The sequence below is a fragment of the Mauremys mutica genome, chromosome 7, assembly GCF_020497125.1.
Source record: "Mauremys mutica isolate MM-2020 ecotype Southern chromosome 7, ASM2049712v1, whole genome shotgun sequence".
Taxonomy (NCBI): domain Eukaryota; kingdom Metazoa; phylum Chordata; order Testudines; family Geoemydidae; genus Mauremys; species Mauremys mutica.
This window is the reverse complement of record NC_059078.1, coordinates 18,503,140-18,526,548: the sequence shown is the minus strand read 5'-3', so window position 1 is coordinate 18,526,548 and position 23,409 is coordinate 18,503,140. Positions and strand designations below refer to the sequence as shown.

Below are 23,409 nucleotides of genomic sequence, written 5' to 3'. Positions count from 1 at the left end.
AAATGAATCCAATTTCTCTCATTGCTTCCAAGTGCTCCTGGCAGAAAAGTGGGAAGGATCTCAGAGAAGCTCTCTGGTTTCATTTTTGCCTAGAGGGGGAGGTAATCCAACAGGGTGGTAGGCAATTGACGTCGTAGCCAGGTGCACAGGGCCAAGGGTGAAAACACATCCCACATGCAGCTCCCGTTCACACAGTATTAACAGTTCTGCTTCCATTATCGTTTCAGAGAAAGCAGCCTTATCTGTTGAATGTCCATTAGAGAGAGGCTCCTGACTATCCTTGACTGGGATAATTTGCTCAGATAGCTATAATTTAATTCTGCAACACAGCTGCGTAACCAGAAGCCTTTTTACCTTCAGGGCTCTTTGTTACTTGGCATGGCGTACAGAATACTTTGTGTGGGTTATAATTCAGATCTTTGCTGTCCAAGAAAAGACGGCAGGAGGGCAGAAGTAGTGTTGGACCAGCTCCCCCAGCAGCGATGATGGCTGCCAGTCACATGGGGAATCAAACACACTGCAGGATGGCATATCATAGGGACCATCATCTGTGCCACAATCAAGAGAGTTGTTACTGGAAAAATAATGCTTTCAAAGCTGCTAAGCTTACAGTGTAGTGTAAAAGCATGGTAGAGCCTAGCACCCTCCCTGGGGATACAGGGATTTTCTGCTGAGTCATCCTGATGCCAGGTGCTGGAACCCAGTACACAGATGCAGAGGTATTTTTGCTGAATTACTCAGAAGTTAGACCAGGTTAGGTCTAGTCAGCTCCAGTCCAAAAGCATAAGAGCTCCCCATGGCTGTATCTACACTATACTTTTCCCTAAAAATTTCCCTCTATTGCCAACACCGGCATAGCTGCAATAGGGGAAGCTCTAGACTAGGTAGCTAGTCTGCTGTCCATCAGCATTATTCCCACCATGTCACCCAGCCCTGCTCTGAAGGTTACACGATGGTAACACTGTTTGCAGCCTTGTCTGTACTGGGTCTCCTGCCAATGCTTCCATTGGTGGAGCTACACCAGTGCGTAGCATTGGTGGGAATTTTTTAAGGGCAAAAAGGCTAGTGTAGCGAGGCCTGTGAGGCATCACAGAGAGAGATATCTTGTGAAGAAAAAGCCAAGCTTGTAGGTAGGGGCAGGGGGGAAATTAGCTGGAAGAGAGGAAGGATGATGTTGTGGTTAAGGCACCACAACTGGGAGTCAGGAGATCTGGGTTAAGTTCCTATCTGTAGACTTCTAGTGTGACTTCAGGAAGTCATTAATCTTTCTCGACCCCATGTGTAAAATGGAGATGATAATATTTCTTCTCTTCCATGTTTCTTATCTATTTAGTTAGTAGCTTGCAATGTATATGTACAATGTCTAGCAGAATGGGGCTTCAACCAGAGTTGGGCCTCTGAATGCTGCTGTCATACAAATAACACTTTTCTGAGCATAACTGATTCGATAAAGATTTGGAAATAAAATAATTTTCCAATAGGATGATGATGATAATGATAACAATGAATTTGCCTGTATATGTCTGAAGACCTAATTTTGATTTTATTTATGCTGGTTTAAATCAGGAGTAACTCCATTGAGATGATCTGAATTAGACTGACATAACACCAGTGTGAGATTGGAATTAGGTCCTGTAAGTCATTGCGGTGGCAGGATCTTCACCCTTTCATGGCAGAAAAAGGGAGTTCCATGCAGCTTGCTAAGTAGGAGTCTTTGGCCTGAGACATTAAAAATGGAGATCATGTCACCAACCAATATTTCACTTCCCCTCACAAGTGTTCTGTGTTCCAGGCAGATTTGCTTCCCTCCACCCCATTGGTGGCTGCATTTCAGTGGTGCTGTGTTTATGCAGCTTATGAAGCACTTTGAGATTAAAGCTGATGTGACAATATAAGGCATTATTAGTTACCATTTTACTTCTGAGTTTATAAAAAGAGTGAGAAAAACATCTCCCCCATAACAATGTTTGATCTCAACAAATGGTTCTTTCTCATTATAGATTAATCTGAACAGTGCCACGAAGATTATTAGCAGGAAGTCAGTTTCAGTGGCTTATGGGGAATCCGTTCATCCCATCATGCAGTTTGATCCTTCTGATTCCAGCTACCTCTACCTCATGACTTCCTATCAGGTAGGACTTGTGTTCTCCATACATTTGGCAAAGTGCATTCATATGATATTTACAATCAGCATTGGCTTAAGGAACAGAGAGGAGCAGAAATATTCTTTTAATACCAGTAATGAACAGACTTGTAAAGGTTAGGAATCACTCCAAAATTTAGATCAAACCTTTTCAGAACCATCCATACCTTTTGGGTCTATAGCTGGGCTGGAAGTCACATAGGAACAAACTTCTTTGCAAGATTTCTGGTACCATTTCCTTCTGGCCAGGCTAGAAATATTGTGAGAATAGCCTTTTGTGTAAAGTTTTGGTACGGGCACTTCTGAACAGAACTTGGAAATGCAGAGGCACATGAAAACTAGAGGTAGGTCCTAGCCTCAAAGTTCAGATCCAAATGTCACCAAATTTGGGGGTATTTGGATCTGGAGGTTTGCATTGACCCATTACTGAGACCAGATCCAGCTGCAAAGTTTAGTTCTGGATCTGAACTTTCCCAAGTTTCAGGGGGTTGGATGCATGATTCATGTCAGCTTCACTCTTAGTGAAAATGAATAACAAATTACCCAAACTTTTTCAAACCTCATAATGATTATTTGGAGTTTGGGGCCAGGGTTCAGGTTGATTCCTGTTATCTGAACTGGTTCACCCATCTCTATGCAACTAAAGGTGAAAGCTACAGTGAAACATGCCGTAAGCAATTACCTACAGGGCTGGCAAAAATAAGTAGACGGTCTTTATCTGAAAGCTGGATAACATTGTACTAGAAATTTTGGGGATACATTTAAAGGGTCACTCAAGAAAATGGTTTGCCAGTTGGAGCTGGTCCTCAGGGTAGGTTTCACTGTACCTAAAAATTCACACACCTCATCTCATAGGAGGGCACTATCCAGCATGGAAGGCTCTCTCTTTCGAGAGGCCTGAAAATTCCATAGCAGGAAGAAACAAATGGTGTCTCCTTGCCTTCTATTAAGTGAACAACTGAGGAGGAATAGAGTTCAGTTCTTGCTCCAAGCTGTGGTGGTCTGTCCTGAATTACATTTTAATTTGTTGAAACAGACACACAACCACTAATTTTATATGTTGTATTTATACTTTCCAGCTGTAATTCCCTGCAGACTGGCCATTATCATTTCACATAACTCTGTCTAGCTAATATCTCAGACCTTTTAAACACCTCACAAACACTTTGGAGCACAAAAAGATACCTGCTGTGAACTTTATCCTGGACTGTCTAAAACCCCGTGTGCAGTACTTCAGATCAGGTAGCTTGGCCCTTTCCGTTAAATTAGGCCAGATCAGTTCCTTTTGCCAATGGAATTTACATCTTGGGAATCTTGACAAGCATGTGTGGAAGCTGTGCACAGCATGTATTTGAGGATAAGGAGAGGAGAAACTGGCCCAGGTGACTGGTTGTTTGAGATGCTGAGTACCTTTTGGGAAGTGAGGGCTCTCAGCACCTTGCATTGTCAGACTCTAAATTATCAAGTTCCACGCAGTCTTCTTTTCCAAGTGTTTAAAAATCTAGGAAAGAAAGCATACAAATGACTGCATTCTCCCCTTCCAAGTGGTTCTTACAGAGCAAGTCACCAGAGGTACTGCTGACCTACTTGCTCTTCCAGGAATCATATTTCCCTACACGTGAATGATTTTGTACTGCTAGGTAAATTCTGGTCCCTTCATAAATAGACAAACGTTGTTCACCCCCTTCTAGAAGGGCTCTGGCAAGGATGAAATCTTGAGATACTCATACTTATCATGACCCAAGTAATGTGTGGTGAAATGGTGACAAAAACTGGTCCCATCTAAACCATCAAAGGGGTTTTATATTTTAGTAATGTTGCTGTCCCCCATCTTGCAGTTATGCCGAAGATGCTGGCTAACAAGAAACAGAGACGTATAGTCTTCTGTTTGCACCTAGTGCTCCCATTACTCACAGAACCATAAATTGGAGTAATGGAAAAGTTTAGCCCTGCCAAGGCAGGATTGTTCCCTCTTAGTACATATCCTAATACATTATCTAGTCTATTATTCAAAGTGTTTCACCATGTGTGGGTCTCATCAGTACCTCATTAATGTCAGCTAGAGGTTTCCTTTCCATTGTCAAGAAGTGCACACACACCAGAGAGTTTGGGTTTTTTTTGTGGCATCTGAAAATGTTTGGATACCTTGGGAATGATAGTGACTTTGGGTTTTGCTTGTTGCACAGATGACCCGTGTGAAGGTGGCTGCCTGTGACCAGTATACAACATGTACAGAGTGCCTGGCTGCAGCTGATGCTTACTGTGGATGGTGTACAATGGAGACCAGGTAGAACTTCTTGTATCTTCTCCTGGGTGATTGTCTTTGGTCTTCTTCCTCAGAGTTTCAGCAGATTGATGGTTTGCTGTACAGCCTTGCTATCTTACAACCTTTGTCTGATCTTTCCAAGTTTTTACCATATACAGGGCAATCCTTTTAAAGATGTTTCAACCAAGTCTCAAGCTGTGAGAGTGTACTTTTTTGCTTACACTTAATTGCATCTGCATTTTTATGACTACAGCTAATTGTGAATGCAAAGAAGAGGCGTTAGTCATCTAATCAATGAATAAATAAATTTGTTAGTTTCTAAGGTGCCACAAGGACTCCTCGTTGTTTTTGCTGATACAGACTAACACGGTTACCATTCTGAAACCAATCACTTGACTGTGAGTACAAATGGCTAGTAAGAAAGCTTAGTCCCATCATTGGCAGCTGCAGTTACCTGTGAGCACAATTCAACGCATACCCAGAAATCAGGCCGCAAAATTAGACTCTGTCTTCCCAAATCAGGTCCAGGATTTTTGACCAAACACACATGTACAGCTATTTCTCTCTTGTTCTGCACTCAGTCATTGTGGTCTAACTCTCTCCGTCACATACACATATATCCCACTGATGCTAACAGGAGTGGTGTGCTGATATCGTGATAACTGTACCCATTAACTATAGCAGTAGCACAATAGGCTGATACACAGGAGTTGGAGAGATGGGAGGAAGTCTCCAGATTTCTACAGGACCTTCTTCGTAATTGTCACAACAGTTTTATCAATATTTCGATAGGCATCCCACCATAAGTTGTGCCTCTGTTTGTTTCAGGTGTTCTCTGCAGCACGAGTGTGTTAATTCCACTGAGCCAAATTTCTGGACAAGTGCGAGTGAGGGAGTGCAGCAGTGTCCTTCAATGACAATCATGCCATCGGAAATTAATATTGACAATGACAACAAGGTACACCTAATGTGGATCCAGTTTAATAAAGTGCTGTAGGCCACAGGTCACCATCTGTTCTCGGTGTCCACAGATGTCATTGCTCTAGCTAGAATAATGGTTCCAAACATTTTGGGGGCAGTAATACCAGTTTGCCAGACTCCCACCTCATATGTTCCAGCTGGTACCAGCTGATGTCCACTGCTTCCCATTCAGTGGTGAGACTGGTCATTGGAGCAGCCCAAGCCCCATTGTGTATTACAGAGCTGTGGCAAAATTTTCAAAAGCACAGAAGTCCCATTTTCAAAAGGAGTCTAAGTCTCATTGAAAATCAATAGGGCTTGGGCTCCGAAATGCCTTTATGTCACTTTTGAAAATGGGACTTAGTCTCCTAAGTCACTTGAATGCTTTTGAAAATTTTACCCATTAAAAAAATAGGAAAAACAATTTTGAAAAAATAAAATAAAATTTTGAAGTTGTTCCCTTTCCTGGGGTTCTAAATTAACTCATCTGTTTTTCATGAAATTTTTTATAATTTTTTTAACCAACATTTATATCAAAATCAACTATTTTTTAAATTTGTATCAAAATGGTTTCTTTACCAAAAACCAAGTTTCTGGTAAATGAAAAAATTTGCTAAACTTTTTGATAATGTAATCGGTTTTATGGAAAAAGTTTTGATTTGGGGGAAAAGGGAATTTTTCAACCAAAAAAAATCTTTTTCATCTAAAAGACTTTGATCAGCTCCAATGTGTTGGAATGAGCTACTGAATGGGAAGCAGGCAGCAAAATGGACCAGTGCCCAGCACAGGTGGGAGAGGGAACCCAGCGTACCAGTCCCTAAAACCTCAAACACCACATCTGGTACTGCTTCTCAGTGGCTGAAAACAGCTGGGTTACAGGGTCACTGACTATGTACTTAGTTTTCATCACAGTGTTGAATCAGCAGCAAACTTGTATTTTAATTAAGTTTAGAGATCGGTGTGAGGCTCAGAGTTTGGCTGCATCTCCAAACTTCCCCAGAGCTCAGGGGAGATGTTCAGTTCAGGGTCTGGGTCTGGCAGAACTGGGACCCACAGTCCTAGCCACAAAGCCACAGAAAACTCTCATTTGGCTTTTTTGAAGCAGAGGCTTGGGGTCAAATGATCTGCTGGCATAACCCTATTGACTGTGCCATGGAGTCACAACTGCAGAGAACTTAGCCATTGGGGTTTTATTTTAAGATCATGTACAAAAGAAAAGCCAGTACCTCAAAACCTTCAATTCCTGCAGCTGCTTAGGCAAAAAGTTTCACAACAAAAAATAAACCACCAAAAATGCATTTGGAGGAGTGCAGAGCTATATTTTCTCCACCAACCACCACTAGCCCGTCAACCAAAATGGCCCTTTTAATATACACTTCAGTAAGTTAGAGCAGCTACCCTGCCCCCTTTCCTTGAGTTCCTGAGAGGCTCCTCTCTCCCAGGCGGGGTGGAGGGCATCAGGAACACATGGACTCCTTATTGGGGCAGAAGGGTCTTCTCACTATGGGCCTATAACACAGCTAGTCATCGGCCTGAAGGTTTGGCTATAGACTAGAATTTCCCCAAAGTTCAAGAATTTCAGATCCAGAGTTGGTTTACCCCACTCTCCTCTTGTTGTTTCATGGGCATAATCCCACCCTGGTGGTATTTGAAGTTCCACAAGGAGCTGCTGCTGCAAAGGGAAGAGGTGTGCTCCAAAACAAGGCGGGGATAGAACTAGTAAGGTGCTTAGGTAGGAGTGGGCTAGGTGGCACATTCCAGATGGAAAGGAGCAGTTCAGATTTGTGTAGTGGGGCTCTTACGTTGGCTTTGTCTTTGGACGACCATCTGAATAAAGCACATGGCTAGGTCTGAGTGTCAAACTATAAACATACCCTATATATTTACTTATGGAAACAATGGAACTCTGTAGTGACAAAGGTGTATTACTGTAGCAATTTCTTGTACACCATGTGACACATATGACAAAATAAATACACCTCTACCCCTATATAATACTATCCTCGGGAGCCAAAAAATCTTACCGCATTATAGGTGAAAATGTATTATATCGAACTTGCTTTGATCCGCTGGAGTGTGCAGTCCCCTCCCCCCCCCCCCGAGCACTGCTTTACCGTGTTATATCCGAATTCATGTTATATCGGGTCGCGTTATATCGGGGTAGAGGTGTATTGAAAAAATCAGCTATCAGTGGACATTTTTGCTGAACTGGTTAGTCTATATGCTTCACTCACCTTGTTCAACTCTGTAAATCACTTTCTATGGCAATAATTAAACTTTTTGTCCAAATTTAAGGCCATGATAATCCAAATAAATGGGAACATCCCGAGCCTCAGTGGAATGGAGATGTCTTGTGATTATGGAAATAATATCTACACTGTCGCCAAAGTCCCTGGAAATGATGTAAACTATTTTATTTATTGTGATTTTCTTCCAAGAGAGAAATATCCTGCGTTCCCACCCAATCAAGGTATGTAATGGAAAATGGGCTCAACTTACATTCCAAAACTTCTTTTATGGAATTAATTTTCTTAATTGTTGTATTGATTCTGGGGTTAAAGGTCATTTTTTGCAAATAATACTATTTATAGAAAGCATTGGAAAAAAGGAAAGCTGAGCAGCTTCTCTAGTATATGAAATGTCACATTATAATCACTGCTAGAAGTTCCTGAAATCTTTTTACCATCCTAATATGCGTTGTCATTCAGTATTTTCAAATCCATCTATTGTTACTGGTGGAATTGAAAAACCAGTTCAGGTATGTAACTTATTGGGTTTTGCTTATGTTGCCTAGTTAAAATTTATTTTTTAATTTTCTTTTAATGAGTACAGAAATCTACAAGTTTAAGCTCTTTATAAATAATAGCATTATTGGTATTTCTAAACATTACTATTTTACTTTCCTTTCAAAAATACATTTCAGAAAAAAAATCCAAAAGAAGAAGTGAAGTGTGGTCTGAGACAGCTCAGGAATGCTAATACCATCTGCATGCTGCTCTTTCCAAAATACTGAGACTGAAATCTTCAAACCTGCCCACTAACTTTGGATGCCTCCAAAACTGGATGCTCATCATAAGATACTTGGGACCTGACATTCATAGACACTGCACGTTTGCAGTCCCACTTGAAGTCAGAGGAGATGGGCGCTCAATGCCTTTGGAAATCAGGCCCAGATTGTTTCATGCTGGGTACCCAAACAGTGAGGCATCCAGAATCTGTACCCTATTTTGAAAATTTCAACCTAAACATTCTAGACTTCAGGGTGGAATTTTCACAAGTCTTCACCATTGGTCTAACTGCTCCACTGAAGTTGATGGAGGTTTATTCATTGACTTCAGTGGGAGCAGAGTTAGGCCAACACTCTGAGCACTTTTGAAAATCCCACTCATATTAGGCAGTTTTAAAAGATGTCATTGATGTTCTCCCCAGTTGTAGGAAGAATGGTAGCGATTGAACTGCTTTGTATTGTTGTTTATGGTAATGTCCAAGCCAATTTCTGGAAGCCTATCTTTTGATTTTTATGCACTTCTTGGAAGAGGCTTTGACTCTCATCCCAGGGGTGTTTATCATAAGATTTCAAAAAATTAAGCAATTAAGCAAACAATAGGAGAAATGTAGTTTACAAATGTTGGTAGCCAAAAATGGGACTTTTCACCATTCTCTGTTGGTTTGTCCACACTGAGAAAATTAATGAGGTTTTAAAACATATTGACTAATCGGATTTAATTAACATATTTAAAAATACCACTTAGGACCTAGTGTAGATAAAGATACTAATTTAACTTTGGGGGCAAGGGGTTTAAAGTTAGGGGGACTAAATGAGGGGAAACATATGAACTCTGTGAGGCAACCCAGAGGAAACCCCAGAGAAAAAATTTCAGCAGCTGGGATATTGTTTACTCAGAAGTTTGTCTTGCCCTCTAAGATTGAGCAAAAAATAGAAACTCTCTTGTGATCCAATCTTCTTTGGCTTGCTTGTTTCAGACCATGTGATTGTTCAAACTGCAATACGGGTCAACGGGAAAAATATTGTCTGGGCCAATTTCACCATCTATGATTGCAAAAGAACTGGAAATATTTACCCCAAAACAGCGTAAGTGATCTCACCTTCCATAAATTACAGCAGCCAAAGCAGTTTGGGGGGAGGTCAGAGTTGGGGGAGAAGGCAGGGTGTTGACAAATAGTAGCTTGCTCTGCAGTGTCTCACTTTAGAACCTGGTGCTTGAAACTCCCAAATCTTTGTGCCAGGGGAACAGATGTAAATTGAGCAATTCAAAATGGTGTATATGCATCATCTGAGGGTGCTTTCTTGTGGGGTTAACTGAGCCGGAAAAGCCCTCCCTGCCAGCGGGACGTTTGAGTCCTGGGCAGGATTTGGCAGGACTGAGGATGATGATTGCCAGGGATTTATACAGGAAGGTCCTAGCAGCCTCTCAAGCCATCTGGACATTTTGATGGAGCCTGGCTTATCTTTTTCTTAAAAAAAAACAACCATGAACAATATTTTTATTTGAAAGTTTTTTGTGTTAACCCTTGGGGTGCTGGCTAATCTCCAACTCTTTAGCACTCGCATGCTAATCTGTGTGTGCATCGAATGTATCTAGTCAGTCTACTGCATTTAATCTAATCTATAGTATTGATAGAGAATCCATCACCATAGTATCAGGGGACCTTGGAAGCATCATACCTTGGGGACTGGACAGTTTCCAAGGTTTTAGTGGAGGTATCTAAAGGCTGCTGTGCCAAGGAGAGGTAGGGTTTCTGGCTGCAGGGAAGTGAGGACAGATCTGTACTCATGCCTTCAGATTCCCAAATGCCCTGTCATCATCCCACCCCCACATCCCCCAGAAACAAGCCCATCATCTCGTGGCTGACCTCATGATATATTCCACCGCCTGTTTCTGACCACTTCCTCAAGCTAGAAACCAGCAGGGTATGAGGGGGAATCACAGCAGGAGGTGAGACCTGGGGTGCAGACAAACTGGCCTGGAGCCCAGAGCAGCCCTATGCAGTGATATGGACCAGCAGCATGTGGCTGTGGGCTGCTGGATGGGGCAGGGCTACAGTGGTTCTGGGAGGGTCCAAATGAGGACTAAGAAAGCCAGAGGAACCTCATTGGAGAGAGAGGAGGGAGTTAGGAGCAGGGAGCCAGACAGCTGTCAGGCTAGAGGGAGACGAAAGGATTGAAGAGAAGCCAGGTATACTTGGCTCCCAACTCTCTGCTGAAAGCCTTCAGGCTGGGTACATTTGTCTTCTGATTCTAAGGGTTAAACAACAGAAACAGTCAGACAAATAATCCATGCATTTGACACGCTGAGTCCCATCCCGTATATTTCCAGAACTGCTTGGGAATAGCTATGTATCTCTCATTGGATATAATGAGATTGTGATGCTGGTTTCAACCCATGGAACTCTATGCACATTTACAGGATATAATGATGTGACCCAATGACCCAGTCAGTGCAGGATTCCACAGCCTCTACACAAAGCCATTGAAAAAGCCACCAGAAAATTTAGCATCACCTGATTTAATGGGAAAATTTACAGGGTCTAAAAGACATATTTTAAAAAATGGGAGAGGAGCTCAAATACTCACTGGCTGCCTCACGTCATTCTGTGGTCTGGAAGCTTTGACTGTGTGAGCCAGGGTGAACTGACACCTTTATCTGCTTGTGGAGAGGTCATTCCCCACAAAGGGCCTGATGCAGAATCAGGGCGACAGCCTCAAGAGCTTTTGGGACTCAGCCTAGCCCTGACAATAATAGGAGGGATAGAATGACCAGAGCCTTCTCTGAATGGATTTGTCCTAGGGACCATAAAATAGAGAACACAGAGTCTACAGGTACGTGAAGAACTATAACCTGACACTGACGTTGGGCTCTGAGGAGGGGGCTGAAATCGGCATGGCCTTTAAAAATTAAGTGCACCTGCTTTTTATGCATTTCAGATGTACCAGCTGCCTCTCGACCAAATGGAAGTGTTATTGGTGCACTAAGAAATACATGTGTGTCTCCAATTACTCTGATTGTGAGGACTCACTAAAGATGAATGTAAGGCATATGGGGCTTTGTTATTTTGTAGATTTTGTAAGTTGGCTGCATTATTGTTATTATATTCTGTCTTTTCCTGGAGGAATTTCCTGTGTTGACCAGATGCCATTGGGTTTAGAATACTTTACTGAATATATATGGGGTCAGCTATGGGGCTGGTTCTCAGGAGACTGAGGCTCTGTTCCTGGCTCTGTCACTGACTTGCTGTGTGGCCTTCAGAAAGTCTCTTCTTCACTCTGTGCATCAGTTTCCCCAATGAAGATAATGTTCCTGCACTTTTTAAAGAGCGTTGAGATTTTGAAATAAAAAGCTGTGTGTTAGTGCACAGGAGTAATGGCTTTCTAGACACTAGAAAGCTCACAGGTTCTGAAAATGCTTCTGTCTGGATTGGTGATGGGATACAGAGCCTGTCACCATTTGAATCTCTCTCCAATTAGTAGCAAGAATACTTAGCATTTATGCAGCACTGATTAACACCCCTGTGAGGTAGGTAAGTAAGTATTCTTGCCCTCTCTTCACAGATGTGGAAACTGATGCTAAGATTGGTGAAGTGACTTACCCAAGAGCATGCAGAGAGCTGGTAGCAGAGCCAGGGTTAGAACCGAGCAGTTGCTAGTTCCCATATGTGTGCTTGATCACATGGCGTCTCCAGGTAGTGACTGAAAGTGGTTACAGTGAAAGGCTATTCAGTGAGCTGTGCAAAGTGGTTCTGTCGTCTCAGTCCTGCTTCTAGTAGATAAGTGTCAACGTTACATAACCTGTTGGCCCCAACTAGCACCTATGTTAGCAACTTCAGCAGAAGGCATAAAAAATTGTGTTGAGATGGAGTCTAGTCTGCCCTCTCCATTCTTAAAGTGGTCCCTCTATTGAGGAGGAAGCATTGTGGGGGAAACTGACACTGAGCTGTACCTGTTCTACAGCTAAAAAGAGGACTTCAGTTTCCTGGGTTGTCAGTCCAACACCTTTCGTCACTTTATCTCTGGTTTTCTTGTCGTTGACACAGCTGTGTGTGTCTGTGTATCTTGTAACAGAATAAAGAATTGTTCCTGTGTGGGATTCTTCCAATGTACATGTTCAGCTTTCCTGGTTATTTCAGCAGGCTTTGTCCCTGGGTTCTTTATTACCATTCAAACTGGAGCAATGCCTTGATTTCCACGCACCTTGGGATGCCTGGATTTAAGCAATAAAATAAATCTAGCAATACCTTACAATTCATTTAGCTTTTACTAGGCTGTTGTGGTACATTAATGAAATGGCAGCTAACTTACTAGAGCGCCACTGGTGAGTGCAGAAAATCGCCTTTATCCAAATTACAGCTCCTAATAACACAGAAACTTGGCATAGTCAAGCTTTTGAAATTTAAACTAAAGCTAATTTAAATAAAATTGGCCTTTAGCAATCAATTTATTGGACCTCGAAGCCAAGCTTTTACATTTTAAATTGAATATTTCTTTGGTGCTAGCACTCGGAGCCTCTTTCGGGCTCATTCAGACAGAGATTCCCCTTGCTTGTTACCTTTATACAAGGACCTTGGCCATATATTAGACTTTCCATTCTCTCTTCCAGACTTGACCTCAGAGATCTAATTGCTTTCCATTCATGCCCCTTCATACCCTGCCTCCCTTTGTGGAAATCTCTGGAACTCATGTAATTCATTAAAGAAGGAAGGCAGATATGACCGATACATTGCAACTTTTTATCCTATGCAGTTCTTTCCATATGAAAACAGTATGAAAGGCTTCATGCATCTGTTGAGTCACAGACAGTCAAATCGTTCTTTGAGAATAATATTCATTGCAGATTTAACCTTCTTCTTTGCTTGTGACTCATCTGTGAACATTTTCCAAATCTCTTAGCATTTTGTAATTGTTAAATGAACAGTATAAATCTGTAGCCCCTGCTTTGTTCATGAATCATTCACTTTGGGCCAGATTTTTAAAAGTTCTCAGCACCTAACATGCTGAGCTCTTTTGAAAATCTGACCCTTTGACTCTTTGCTATTCTGTGTGTGGGACTAGTCACTAAATCACATGATGTTGTTACTGCTGTTTGAATGAGTAGAGTCCTGAAAATCTGCAGATATTCAGTTTATATCCCCAGACCATTTTTGCAGATTGTGGATTGGATGCAGATACAAATTTTGCATCCATGCAGGGCTCTATGGATGAGAGAAGCTTTCTAAAAAGGAAAATAAATAAATGTAAACAGTGACTTAGGCCATGTCTACACTATCCCTTATGTTGGCAAAATTTATGTCGCTCAGGGATGTGAAAAAAACATACCCCTGATAGACATAAGTTTCTCTGGTATAAGTGGTAGTGTGCACAGCGCTAAGTTGGCGGGAGAGCTTCTCTCACTGACATAGCTACTGCCGCTTATTGGGGGTGGTTTAATTATGTCAACGGGAGAGTACTCTCCCATCAGCATAGAACGGCTACATGCAGTGGCGTAGCCAGGTTTTAAGTGTAGGGGGAGCAAACATAAAAAAGGCGCCCCTTGGCCACGCCCCCTTGGCTCCTCTGGCCACGCCCCCTTGGCTCCTCCCATTTCCCCACCAGATTAACCCCAGGGCCGGCTCAGGACTCCTGCGGACTTCCCGGGGATGCGGATACCCTCCCTGTCCCCGGGAGAGTCTCTCCTGCCCAGTGCACTCTGCAGGTGTCCCCCGCCGGGCTGTGCTGCCCGGCCCCACCCGCGGGGTCCCGTCCCCCACACCCGAGGCTCCAGGCTCCTGCACCGCGCCAGGGCCCCCCGTCCAGACAGCATGGCTTGCGCCCCTGCCCTGCGGGCCCGGCCCCGGGGAGCCCCTTGCCCAGACCCCCCAGTGCAAGGCACCAGACCCCCCACTCACCTTCCGCCTTGCGCCGCCGCCTGTCCCCGGCCTGCTCCCGGCGCTCGGTGCGCTCCACGCGGGGCACAATGGCCGAGGAGCCAGCCCCCTTGCTCCTCCAGCCACGCCTGCCCCACCTCCCCCAGGGCTCCTCCGGCCGTGCTGCCGCCAGCGCTGGCCCGGCAGACGCCGCTTCCGCGCCTGCCCCCCCGCCCCCATGGCTCCTCCGGCCGTGCTGCCACTTTTTGAAAACGTGGTGAAGGGAAGTGGCTGCTTCCCCTGAACCCCGCTAGCTACGCTAGTGGCTACATGAGAGATCTTACAGCGGCACAGCTGCATCAGTACAGCTGTGCCACTGGAAGGTCTCTAGTGTAGACCCAAGTTCCCTGTAAGCTGCGCAGCAGCCTATTTAGCACCACGCAGGTTCTCAGGGAATCCTCCTGGGGACCTCCTGCGGCCAGGGGAGGGGCGCCCCTTGCCTAGCCCCAACCTAGCCTGGCCCCCTACCTGCCGCTGCTGGGGAGCTCCTCCTGCAGTCCAGACCTGCCACGGCCCAGATGCCCCAGCCGCAGCCGGGGCACCGCAGCTGGGACACCGCGGCCCGGCCACAGCCAGGGCAGCGCAACCCAGCGCAGCCCCATCCGCTGCCAGGGTGGCCCAGCCTGGACCCAGTCGTGGCCGCGACAGCCCGGCCTCATGCCGCCCCTCCTCCGGCCCAAACCCAGCCCCGGCCTGGACCTACCAGGACCAGGGGAGGGGTGCCTACCTTGTGGCCCCAGCCCTGGAGCTGCTGCAGCAGGGAGAGGCACATCTCCCCACCAGTCAAGGTGCTGCTGCAGGGAGAGAGATCTGGGAGGAGTCCCTGAGCCCCTCATCCCTGGTTCCACCCCAGAGCCTGGACCCCCAGCCGGAGCCCTCACACCCCCGCATCCCAACCCCCAGCCCTGGGCCCCCTCCCACACTCCGAGCCCCTCGGCCCCACCCCTACCACCTGAATTTTGTTATGTGCACCAATATGAAAGTCATGTGTCACACGTCACCTCTGTATTGGTGCACATAACAAAATTCATTCCACACATAGGTGGGAAAAATTAGAGGGAACACTGGTGTAGACATAGCCTTATTCTTGCTCCTGTACCACTAGGTAAGTGTATCATGTCCCCCTTTAATGGCTGGTCTACACAGATGATGAGTCTTCTACTGCTACCAGTAGGGCCAGTGCTGAAGGCGCTGTGTTCTTTTCCTACTGGTGATCAATGGTGAAATTCATTACACTCATGAATATCTTTCTTTCCATGTGAATGCAGGTATTTGAATAAACAGTGATCCCACCAAATATGCATATGAACAAAAACCTCTCAGTCAAGGGCATTCAAGCAGCTGGCACAATTGGGCTCTTGATATATGCATCAAATGAATTCAGCTCCCCAAGCCAGCTGATACTCCACTTTTCTTTAAAAAAAAAATATTAAGGACCTTTTTTCAACAATAACTAGGTTGAATTTAAAAATAAACAGGCCAAAACACTCCAGGGAACAATCCTGCACTGACAGGGAGGGGTTGACAACATTTAACCCAACAAAGTCTTTTCCATGGCTAATGTCTGTGAGTCGGATCTTGATGCTCTTGTTCGGTTTTTAACCCCTGAGAGTTTTGCCTGTGCAAGGACTGTAAATTAGTTTCAGTCACTGCTGTGATGGATACCTTAGAAATAACAGAGCCAGACAGCCTGTGATTCTAAAATTAACCCTCAGTGAGGGATCCATGGCACATCTCTCCACCCAATAAGAGATGCAAGTCACTTCCAAAATAACGAACCATTACATTGTGTTCATAATCTTGCCTGCGTTAGCGCTAGGGTGATCAGTCAGCAAGTGTGAAAAATCGGGACAGGAGGTGAGGGGTAATAGGTCCCTATATAAGAAAAAGACTCAAAAATCAGGAGTGTCCCTATAAAATCGGGACATCTGGTCACCCTAGTTAGCACACAGTCACATACACTGTCCCACAGAATATATCCTGGGCGTACAGTGAATGACAATCTTCTGTGGTCACAAAAGGAATCCAGAGATAAGCTAAATTGGGTTAGTATTCATCCTGAGCCGATCCCTCATTCACAGGCAAATTCTCTTCTGTGGGCCACATTCTGCTCCCAGTGTAAATCCAGAGTCATTCTGTTGGCTTCAGTGGATTTACTTCTCCAGATTCACACTGCCTTGCTGGGAATGAGAGCAGAATCCAGCCCTGTATCGCCACAAAGCCTGAATTGTACAGCCCTGAATGCACAGGGGAGGGAAACTCAAAGCCCCAGCCTCATGCTCCCCCCTCCCATTTCCTCCAGGGAAAAAATCATTCACAGAGCATGTTACACCTACTGCCTGATCGTTTTGATTTTGCTTCTCTAGGAAAAGTATAGCAGTCTCAGTGACCCCTTGCCCACAGCCTCACCTCACAGCTTTTCAGTCTCTAGAATCCTTGGACTATCAAAGGAACAAACTGCCTGAGCCACTGAGGATTAAAGTAATCAGATGAGCTCAATGAGACAGATCCTGAGGTCCTTACACAGGCAAAACTCCCTCTGGAGTCAATGGGAGATTTGCCTCAGTAGGGACAGAATAAAAGCTGGGTAAGAACCCTGAGGATTTGTCTCCAGATTTGGATGCATCTGAGAATCACTGAGTCTCTTGAGTTCACAGCTGTTACTTACTGAAAAATTTAGAGCAAATCTTTGAATGATGCTTCAGGGATATGAATTTACTTTTAATTAAGGGACAAATCATCCAAAAAAAACCCTGTGTGCCAGTGTGTACCCACATTTGAGTGCTTGATTGCACATGAATATCCGGCTATTGCATGCACATAAATGCCATTTTGCACACACAGTTACCTGATTTGTGTGCCTAGTTGCAGTAATTGTGTGTGCAAATAAAGACATACACTGTGCTTGCAAGCTGTGCCCTCTTTTTTTCAATTATATGGGCCCTTTTCATTGGCTCACAAGGCTGATTAATCATGGAGAATTTAAGAAGCTGTGCCCAGTGGTGAGAGCGAGGGATTAGAATTTAGACCTCCTGGGAGCTGTACCTTCCTCTGACACTGGTTTGCTGTGTGACCTTGGGCAAGTCACTTACTTTTTTCCTTTGTGATTCAGTTTCCCCACCTGGAAAATGAAAATAATAATAGTACCTACCAATGAGACTTATTTCCTTTTTGTAAAACATCCTTGACATGGTAGGTGCTGTATAAATGTGTAACAATAATTTAAAAGATTTATGAAAGGTAAAATTTTCAGAAGCACCTAAATCTGATTTTCAAAAATGACTTAGGCACTTAGAGCCAGATATTTAAAGGTATTTGGGCACCTAACGTTCTAGATAGGTGTCTAGTAGGATTTTCAAAAGCACCTACCTCCAATTTAAATACTTTTTAAAATCTGCCCTGAGGAGCCTACATTTCACTGAAAGTCAGTCAGACATAGGCTCCTAAGTCTCTTAGGTGCTATTGAAAATGTTATCCCAAGTGGAAAAGATACATCCATCTCCGAGCTTCTTATTGGTGCTGAATATTCCAGGTACATTCAGGTAAAATGCATCTGCTGTGCTGCTGAATGTACCAGGTACCCTGACATACTCCTGAATGTACCAGTGTAGACCCTAATATCCCATTGATTTCACTGGCCTGGCAGTGGATGACAGTAGTAGTGCAGAGAAGATGATTGAAAATCAGCAACCAAGAGATTAATCCTTAATGTTTTTAATAATCACCATGTATTTGTACACAGGATATTTCTACTTAAATCCAAAGGAAATTCCTGGGATAGAAGGATTTAAAAAAAAAAAAACCATAGCATTAGTGGATTGACTTTTTTCTAAGAAATCACTGCATGGTACCTGCAGCTTTGCTGACAAATGTAGAATTGTACTGAAACTAGGGTTACCGTATTCGAACTTTCAAAAAAGAGGACACTCCATGGGTGGGGGCGTAGCCCCGCCCCATCCACTCCCTCCCACTTCCTGCCCTCTGACTGCCCCCCACAGAACCCCCAACCCATCCAACCCCTCCTGCTCCTTGTCCCCTGATCATCCCCTCCGGGACCCCTGTCCCTAACTGCCCCCCGGGACCCCACCCCTATCTAAGCCTCCCTTTTCCTTGTCTCTGACTGCCCCCTCCTGAGGACCCCCCACCCTAACTGCCCCCTTAGAACCCCACCCCCTACCTGTCTCCTGACTGTCCCGACTCCAATCCACACCCCTGCCCCCTGACAGCCCCCCCTGGAGCCCCTGACCCATCCAACCCCCCCGCTCCCTGTCCCCTCACAGCCCCAACTCCTCTCCACACCCCTGCCCCCTGACAGGCCCCCTCCAGAACCCCCGACTCATCCAACCCCCCTTGCTCCCTGTCCCCTGACTGCCACTCGGGACCCCCTGCCCCTTCTCCAACCTCCCAGCCCCCTTACCATGCTGCTCAGCCCAACGTGTCTGGCTCCACGCGGAGCCAGACACGCTGCTGCAGACATGCTCCAGCGCTCCTCCGCGGAGCGCACAGCCCCGCCCCCCCAGAGCGCTGCCGGCGCGGCGCACTGAGGTTGCAGGGGAGGGGGGAGCAGGGGAGGGGCTCTGGCTGCTGGAGGCCCCGATGCGAGCGGCTCAATCCGGCCTGGCCGCTCTGTCAGCTGCGCTGCACTCTGCACTGGGAGGGAAATCCCGGACCTTTTTAGATTTTTTACAAAGTCCTCCCGGACGGCTATTTAAAATCCAAAAATCCGGACATGTCCAGGATAATCCAGACGTATGGTAACCCTAACTGAAACTTGTTCATTGACATGACAGTAGTTGCTTCTTGATACAAGGAGAGTAGGCATTAGTTTGCAGAGAAGTGATAATTTTGTTTTCTGTGGCTTGGGATGAATTTGAAGCTGAATAGCAGTGGTGACTCTGCCAAACCACATCCAGAAAGAAATTGGTCATCTTTTTTATTTTTTCCTTTTGATTGATATTTTGGGAACAGACTCCCTTTGAGTCCTTATGTCTATTCGTCTCCTGCCTCCACAAGGCCTCACGTTTGTTCCCATCCAGTACTTCACTTGCTCAGAAAGGGAGAGCAGGAAATCACTCTTATGGGTTGCTTTTCAACAGCCTTGCAGGCTCATGAGCCACTGATTGGAAAGTATTGTTAAGAGATGCCAATGCCAGAACCTCTGACATTTTGGTGCATAAGATAAAATGGGACCCAGATCCAAACCATATCTGGGTTTGCTTTTGCTTTTTGCAAAACCAAACCCCTTTTTTACAAGCTGATGTCTAGTTGGCCATGATGAGTGAGCAGGGGATGAAGGCAGAGAATTCCTGAGGTGACATTATACAGGACGAGAAGATCAGGACGAGAAGCTTGAATTTGATGAAGTGGAGGAGAGGAAGCCAGTGGAGGAATCTAAAGAGAGTGGAATAACATGGTCAGAAGGGTACGCAGGGTAAATCGTTGTCCTAAACGGTAGGGAACAAAACAAAGACACTTGTCTGACTATCATTATAGTTATTAATCATTTATTTATGAATCACTAATTTCTAGATTAAGGTACAAAATTATCGTGATGGACCTGGAACTCACTGAGGTTTGTTAAGACACTTGAAGATTTCACCAAGTCTTTCCCACACTCTGGCTTCCGCCACGCTTTTATTGTATCAAAACCAAAGGAGCTGAGGAAGTGTTACCCTATCTGACATGGGTAACTGCATGGAGACTAGAACTAGGCCTGCAGCAAGCTCACATCTGGATCCTTAGTTCCCCAGAGTTCAAGTAGATTTAGATCTTCTGCCCAGTTCAGGCACATCTCTAATTCTGCCCCCCTGGAATTGCTGTTAACTAGGGGACTCACGTTCCCATTGATTTTAATAGAATTTCTTGCAGAGCCAGGCACTGTTCAGGCCTGAGAATGACGCCCTCAGAACTGCAACCTGTGCAGAAATAATTAAAATCAGCGGTTCTCAAACTGTGGGTTTTAATGGGGCCGCCAGGGCTGGTGTTAGGCTTGCTTCAGCTTGGGGCTGAAGCCAAAGTCCAAGCCCCACCGCGTAGGGCTGAAGCCGAAGCCCGAGGGCTTCAGACCTGGGTGGCGGCGCTCAGGCTTTGGCTTCAGTCCTGGTTGGCAGGGCTCAGGTTACAGACCATCCTCCCCGGCCCAGGGCTGAAGCCCTCAAGCTTTGGCTTTGGCCCCACTGCCTCTGGGTTGTGTAGTAATTTTTGTTGTCAGAAGGGTGTCATGGTGCAATGAAGTTTGAAAAACCCTGAATTAAACATTTACAAATCTTTCCACATTATGTAAAAACCAAGCACCTGTGGCATCGCTGCTGAGAAGAAAATGTCACATCAGCTCCACACAGGAGCATTTTAAAAATTCAGGCCCTTCTCCCTGATCCAGCCACGAATGAGCTAATCAGCTGGAAAGTTCCCTTTCCAGTCATTGTTGAACAGCAGGAGAAGGGACTGCGGGACAACGAGTTAATCAGCCCTGTGAGAGTATTTATCTGGCAAGCCAAGCTGGTTGCTGTGACATGCAAGGACACACAAGACCATAGGAGCTTTCACATAAATTTTCAGTCCCCGGCTGCATTTGCTTTAACTCTTTTCACTCAAGGAGACTATGGACTGAAATCTCCCTCAAACCCTTTTCTTTGTTGTTTTTACTTCTCTCCCCCTCCCGTTGCGTCTCTCTCTGTTATTTAATCTTCATGATGAGGCAGCACTGACTGTGCTTGGTTAAGATCAGTGTCCTGATAAGAACTGAAACAGGGTTTTCACAGTCAAACAAACACTTTAAGATAATTCATTGACCCTGAAGCCATTCTTAAAAGAGCCAGGAGAGGCACTTTAAGTGCTAAGAGTTCCCAGTGCACAGAGAGCTTCCAGAAATATGAAAATGTTCAGCTGTGTGTCTTAGTGTTATACAGCCTGATTCTCATTTCACAGTGGTGTAAATCAGGAATATCTCCACTGAAGTCTGTGGAGTTACACTGGAGTAAAACTACGGTAAGTGAGAAGAGAATCATGCCCTTTGTTATAATTTATTCTGCATATCAGATCAAATTTTCTGCTGTCATTTACCCCAATGACTCCACTGTCAAAGGCATTACTCTGGATGTCCCCTGGGGTAATGGAGAGAAGAATCTGGCCTAGTTTGTTGCTGCTGTTTGCAGTGCAGTTTACATCTCATGAAAGAACAGGATGGGTTTGTCATAAAGATCTGGGCTTAGAATCAGACCAATTTCTGAGCCATCACACCCAAGTGAGAAGAAAAGTGGGGGATGACACAGAATGGATGTCTTTTAAAAATCATTTTTCAGTTTCACTTGGATCTTTAAATTCAGCGATTCTGCTTTGGCTGCTCCTTCTCTAATGCCTCTTACAACCTTCTATAGCCCCCCACCCTCATTCACACACACACACACACACTCTCACACTGTCTCTCTCACGTGCACACACACCTCTGAAATGCCTGTGTGCAGAAGAGACCACTGTAAAGTGAAATCTCTGCAGGGGCTTAAAGAAACGTGCACCGCAATTTACAAGACACTTTGCTTTCTGCTGACAAGAGGGGGTCTTGCAGGAAGCTTTGCCTTTGTTCATTGCAGTGTGTCTTTTGAGTGTCCCTCTGGCACTTTCCTCTAGCACTTAAGTGACTATAATAATGGGACTGTAGTTACAACCCCAGAGTGGCCCCTGTGAGAGCATATGGTTTTGCTTTTGATTTACAAACAATTTTTTTACTGTGCAAAGTGAAGAGTCCCAGATTGACAGCTGTGTCACGGGAAGACTGAATTCCTCTATATAACCGCTGAACAGGTACTGAAGGTGAAGCAGCATTGCAAGACAAGGCGAGAAAGTTGTTCAGTTTTCATTCCCATTTGGTCTTAGACTGAGACCGCCAGCAAGGGTGCCAGTTAGTGCTGACAGTGGTGGGGACAGTTGTCTGCTGGGAACTGGACTGAGGCGACCATCTTGTTATTATCACACAGCCATCAGATGGTATTGATTTTTGGTCACCACCTTCTTAGGGTGGACTTAAACTGGTGACCCAGAGGTAAAAGGTTAGGGTCACATTCCCAGTTCTACGAGCCATGCAGTCTCCCTGACATCATGGGGTCAGCTTGTGTTTTCACTTCGTTTAGTAGGCTTCAGGCTGACTTTAAGGTATGACTGAAGGGGACTTTTTCATGACTTTTCAGTGTTTCCTTCTGTCTCTGTGTGATAAGAAGGCTCAACATGTTCTCAGCAAAGTTTCCCATTAACCTTTCTTTGTTTTCTTGTCTTCTAAATTACAGAGCACCACTGACTGTCCACGGATTGTACCTGCTTCGCTTGAACCGATGCCCACAGGGGCTTCTCAGGACATCATGATCTCACTGGCTAATGCTGCTTTCTCCAAGGTAATTGAATTTGTAGGCAAAGCAAAAAGGTTCAAATGAGCTAACCAAGTGATCCTATTGTGGCACATAACAAGTCCAAGAACCAGACTACTGGATTCTGCTAAGGGAGTGCCACCTTCTGCCCATACAGGAGTGAAGTCCCAGATCCTCAAAGGTATTTAGGCACCTAACGCCCATTAAAATCTAATCTTAAGCAGTTTACCCATTTCCACCTTCATTAAATGCAGAGATAGCTGTACTAGCAGAGGACATTCATGAAAAGTAGCCACCTGGGTGGGTGGGTTGAAATAGAAAAAGCAAAGGGAAAATTCAGCTTGCATACGGACGTTCTCTAGGGACCTATTATAGTTAATGCCAGACCTTTCATGGCATGCGTGCAGTATGTGGATTTATGCACATTGTAAAATATCCTCTAGAACAAAATGTTTGGGGGAAATAAAATTCACACTTTTGGTGGATATGTTTTCCATGTTCCATCCTGTGAGCATGCAGGTGCCTGGCTCTCACAAGGGAATGCTCCCCAAGCAGTGCGCTGGGCAATCCCTGGGGCCTTGCTTCTGGAAAAGAAAGAAACACTGTTAAAAGGGAAAGCTAGCATGAAGACCAAGTTAAGTCCAGAAATATAGGCAGAAAGCCCCTCACTAACCAGACCAGCACAGAAATATATTTTAACTTTACTTTAAAAGAATGATGTCCCTTTCTGTGAAATGCTTTGGCGTGTAGGTGGTTGCATGGGG

At 44.9% G+C, this 23,409-nt stretch overlaps 1 protein-coding gene across 1 annotated transcript in view; it reads left to right on the top strand.

Moving 5' to 3' along the window:
- PLXND1 (plexin D1) overlaps positions 1–23,409 on the top strand; it is a 137,041-nt gene that overhangs the window by 35,932 nt on the left and 77,700 nt on the right. Inside the window, exons 3-9 of the mRNA XM_045023825.1 lie at positions 2,001–2,132; positions 4,330–4,430; positions 5,238–5,367; positions 7,665–7,839; positions 9,354–9,462; positions 11,317–11,419; positions 22,568–22,672. Of these exons, the coding sequence (XP_044879760.1) occupies positions 2,001–2,132; positions 4,330–4,430; positions 5,238–5,367; positions 7,665–7,839; positions 9,354–9,462; positions 11,317–11,419; positions 22,568–22,672 (855 nt within the window). The remainder of the gene's footprint in view (positions 1–2,000; positions 2,133–4,329; positions 4,431–5,237; positions 5,368–7,664; positions 7,840–9,353; positions 9,463–11,316; positions 11,420–22,567; positions 22,673–23,409) is intronic.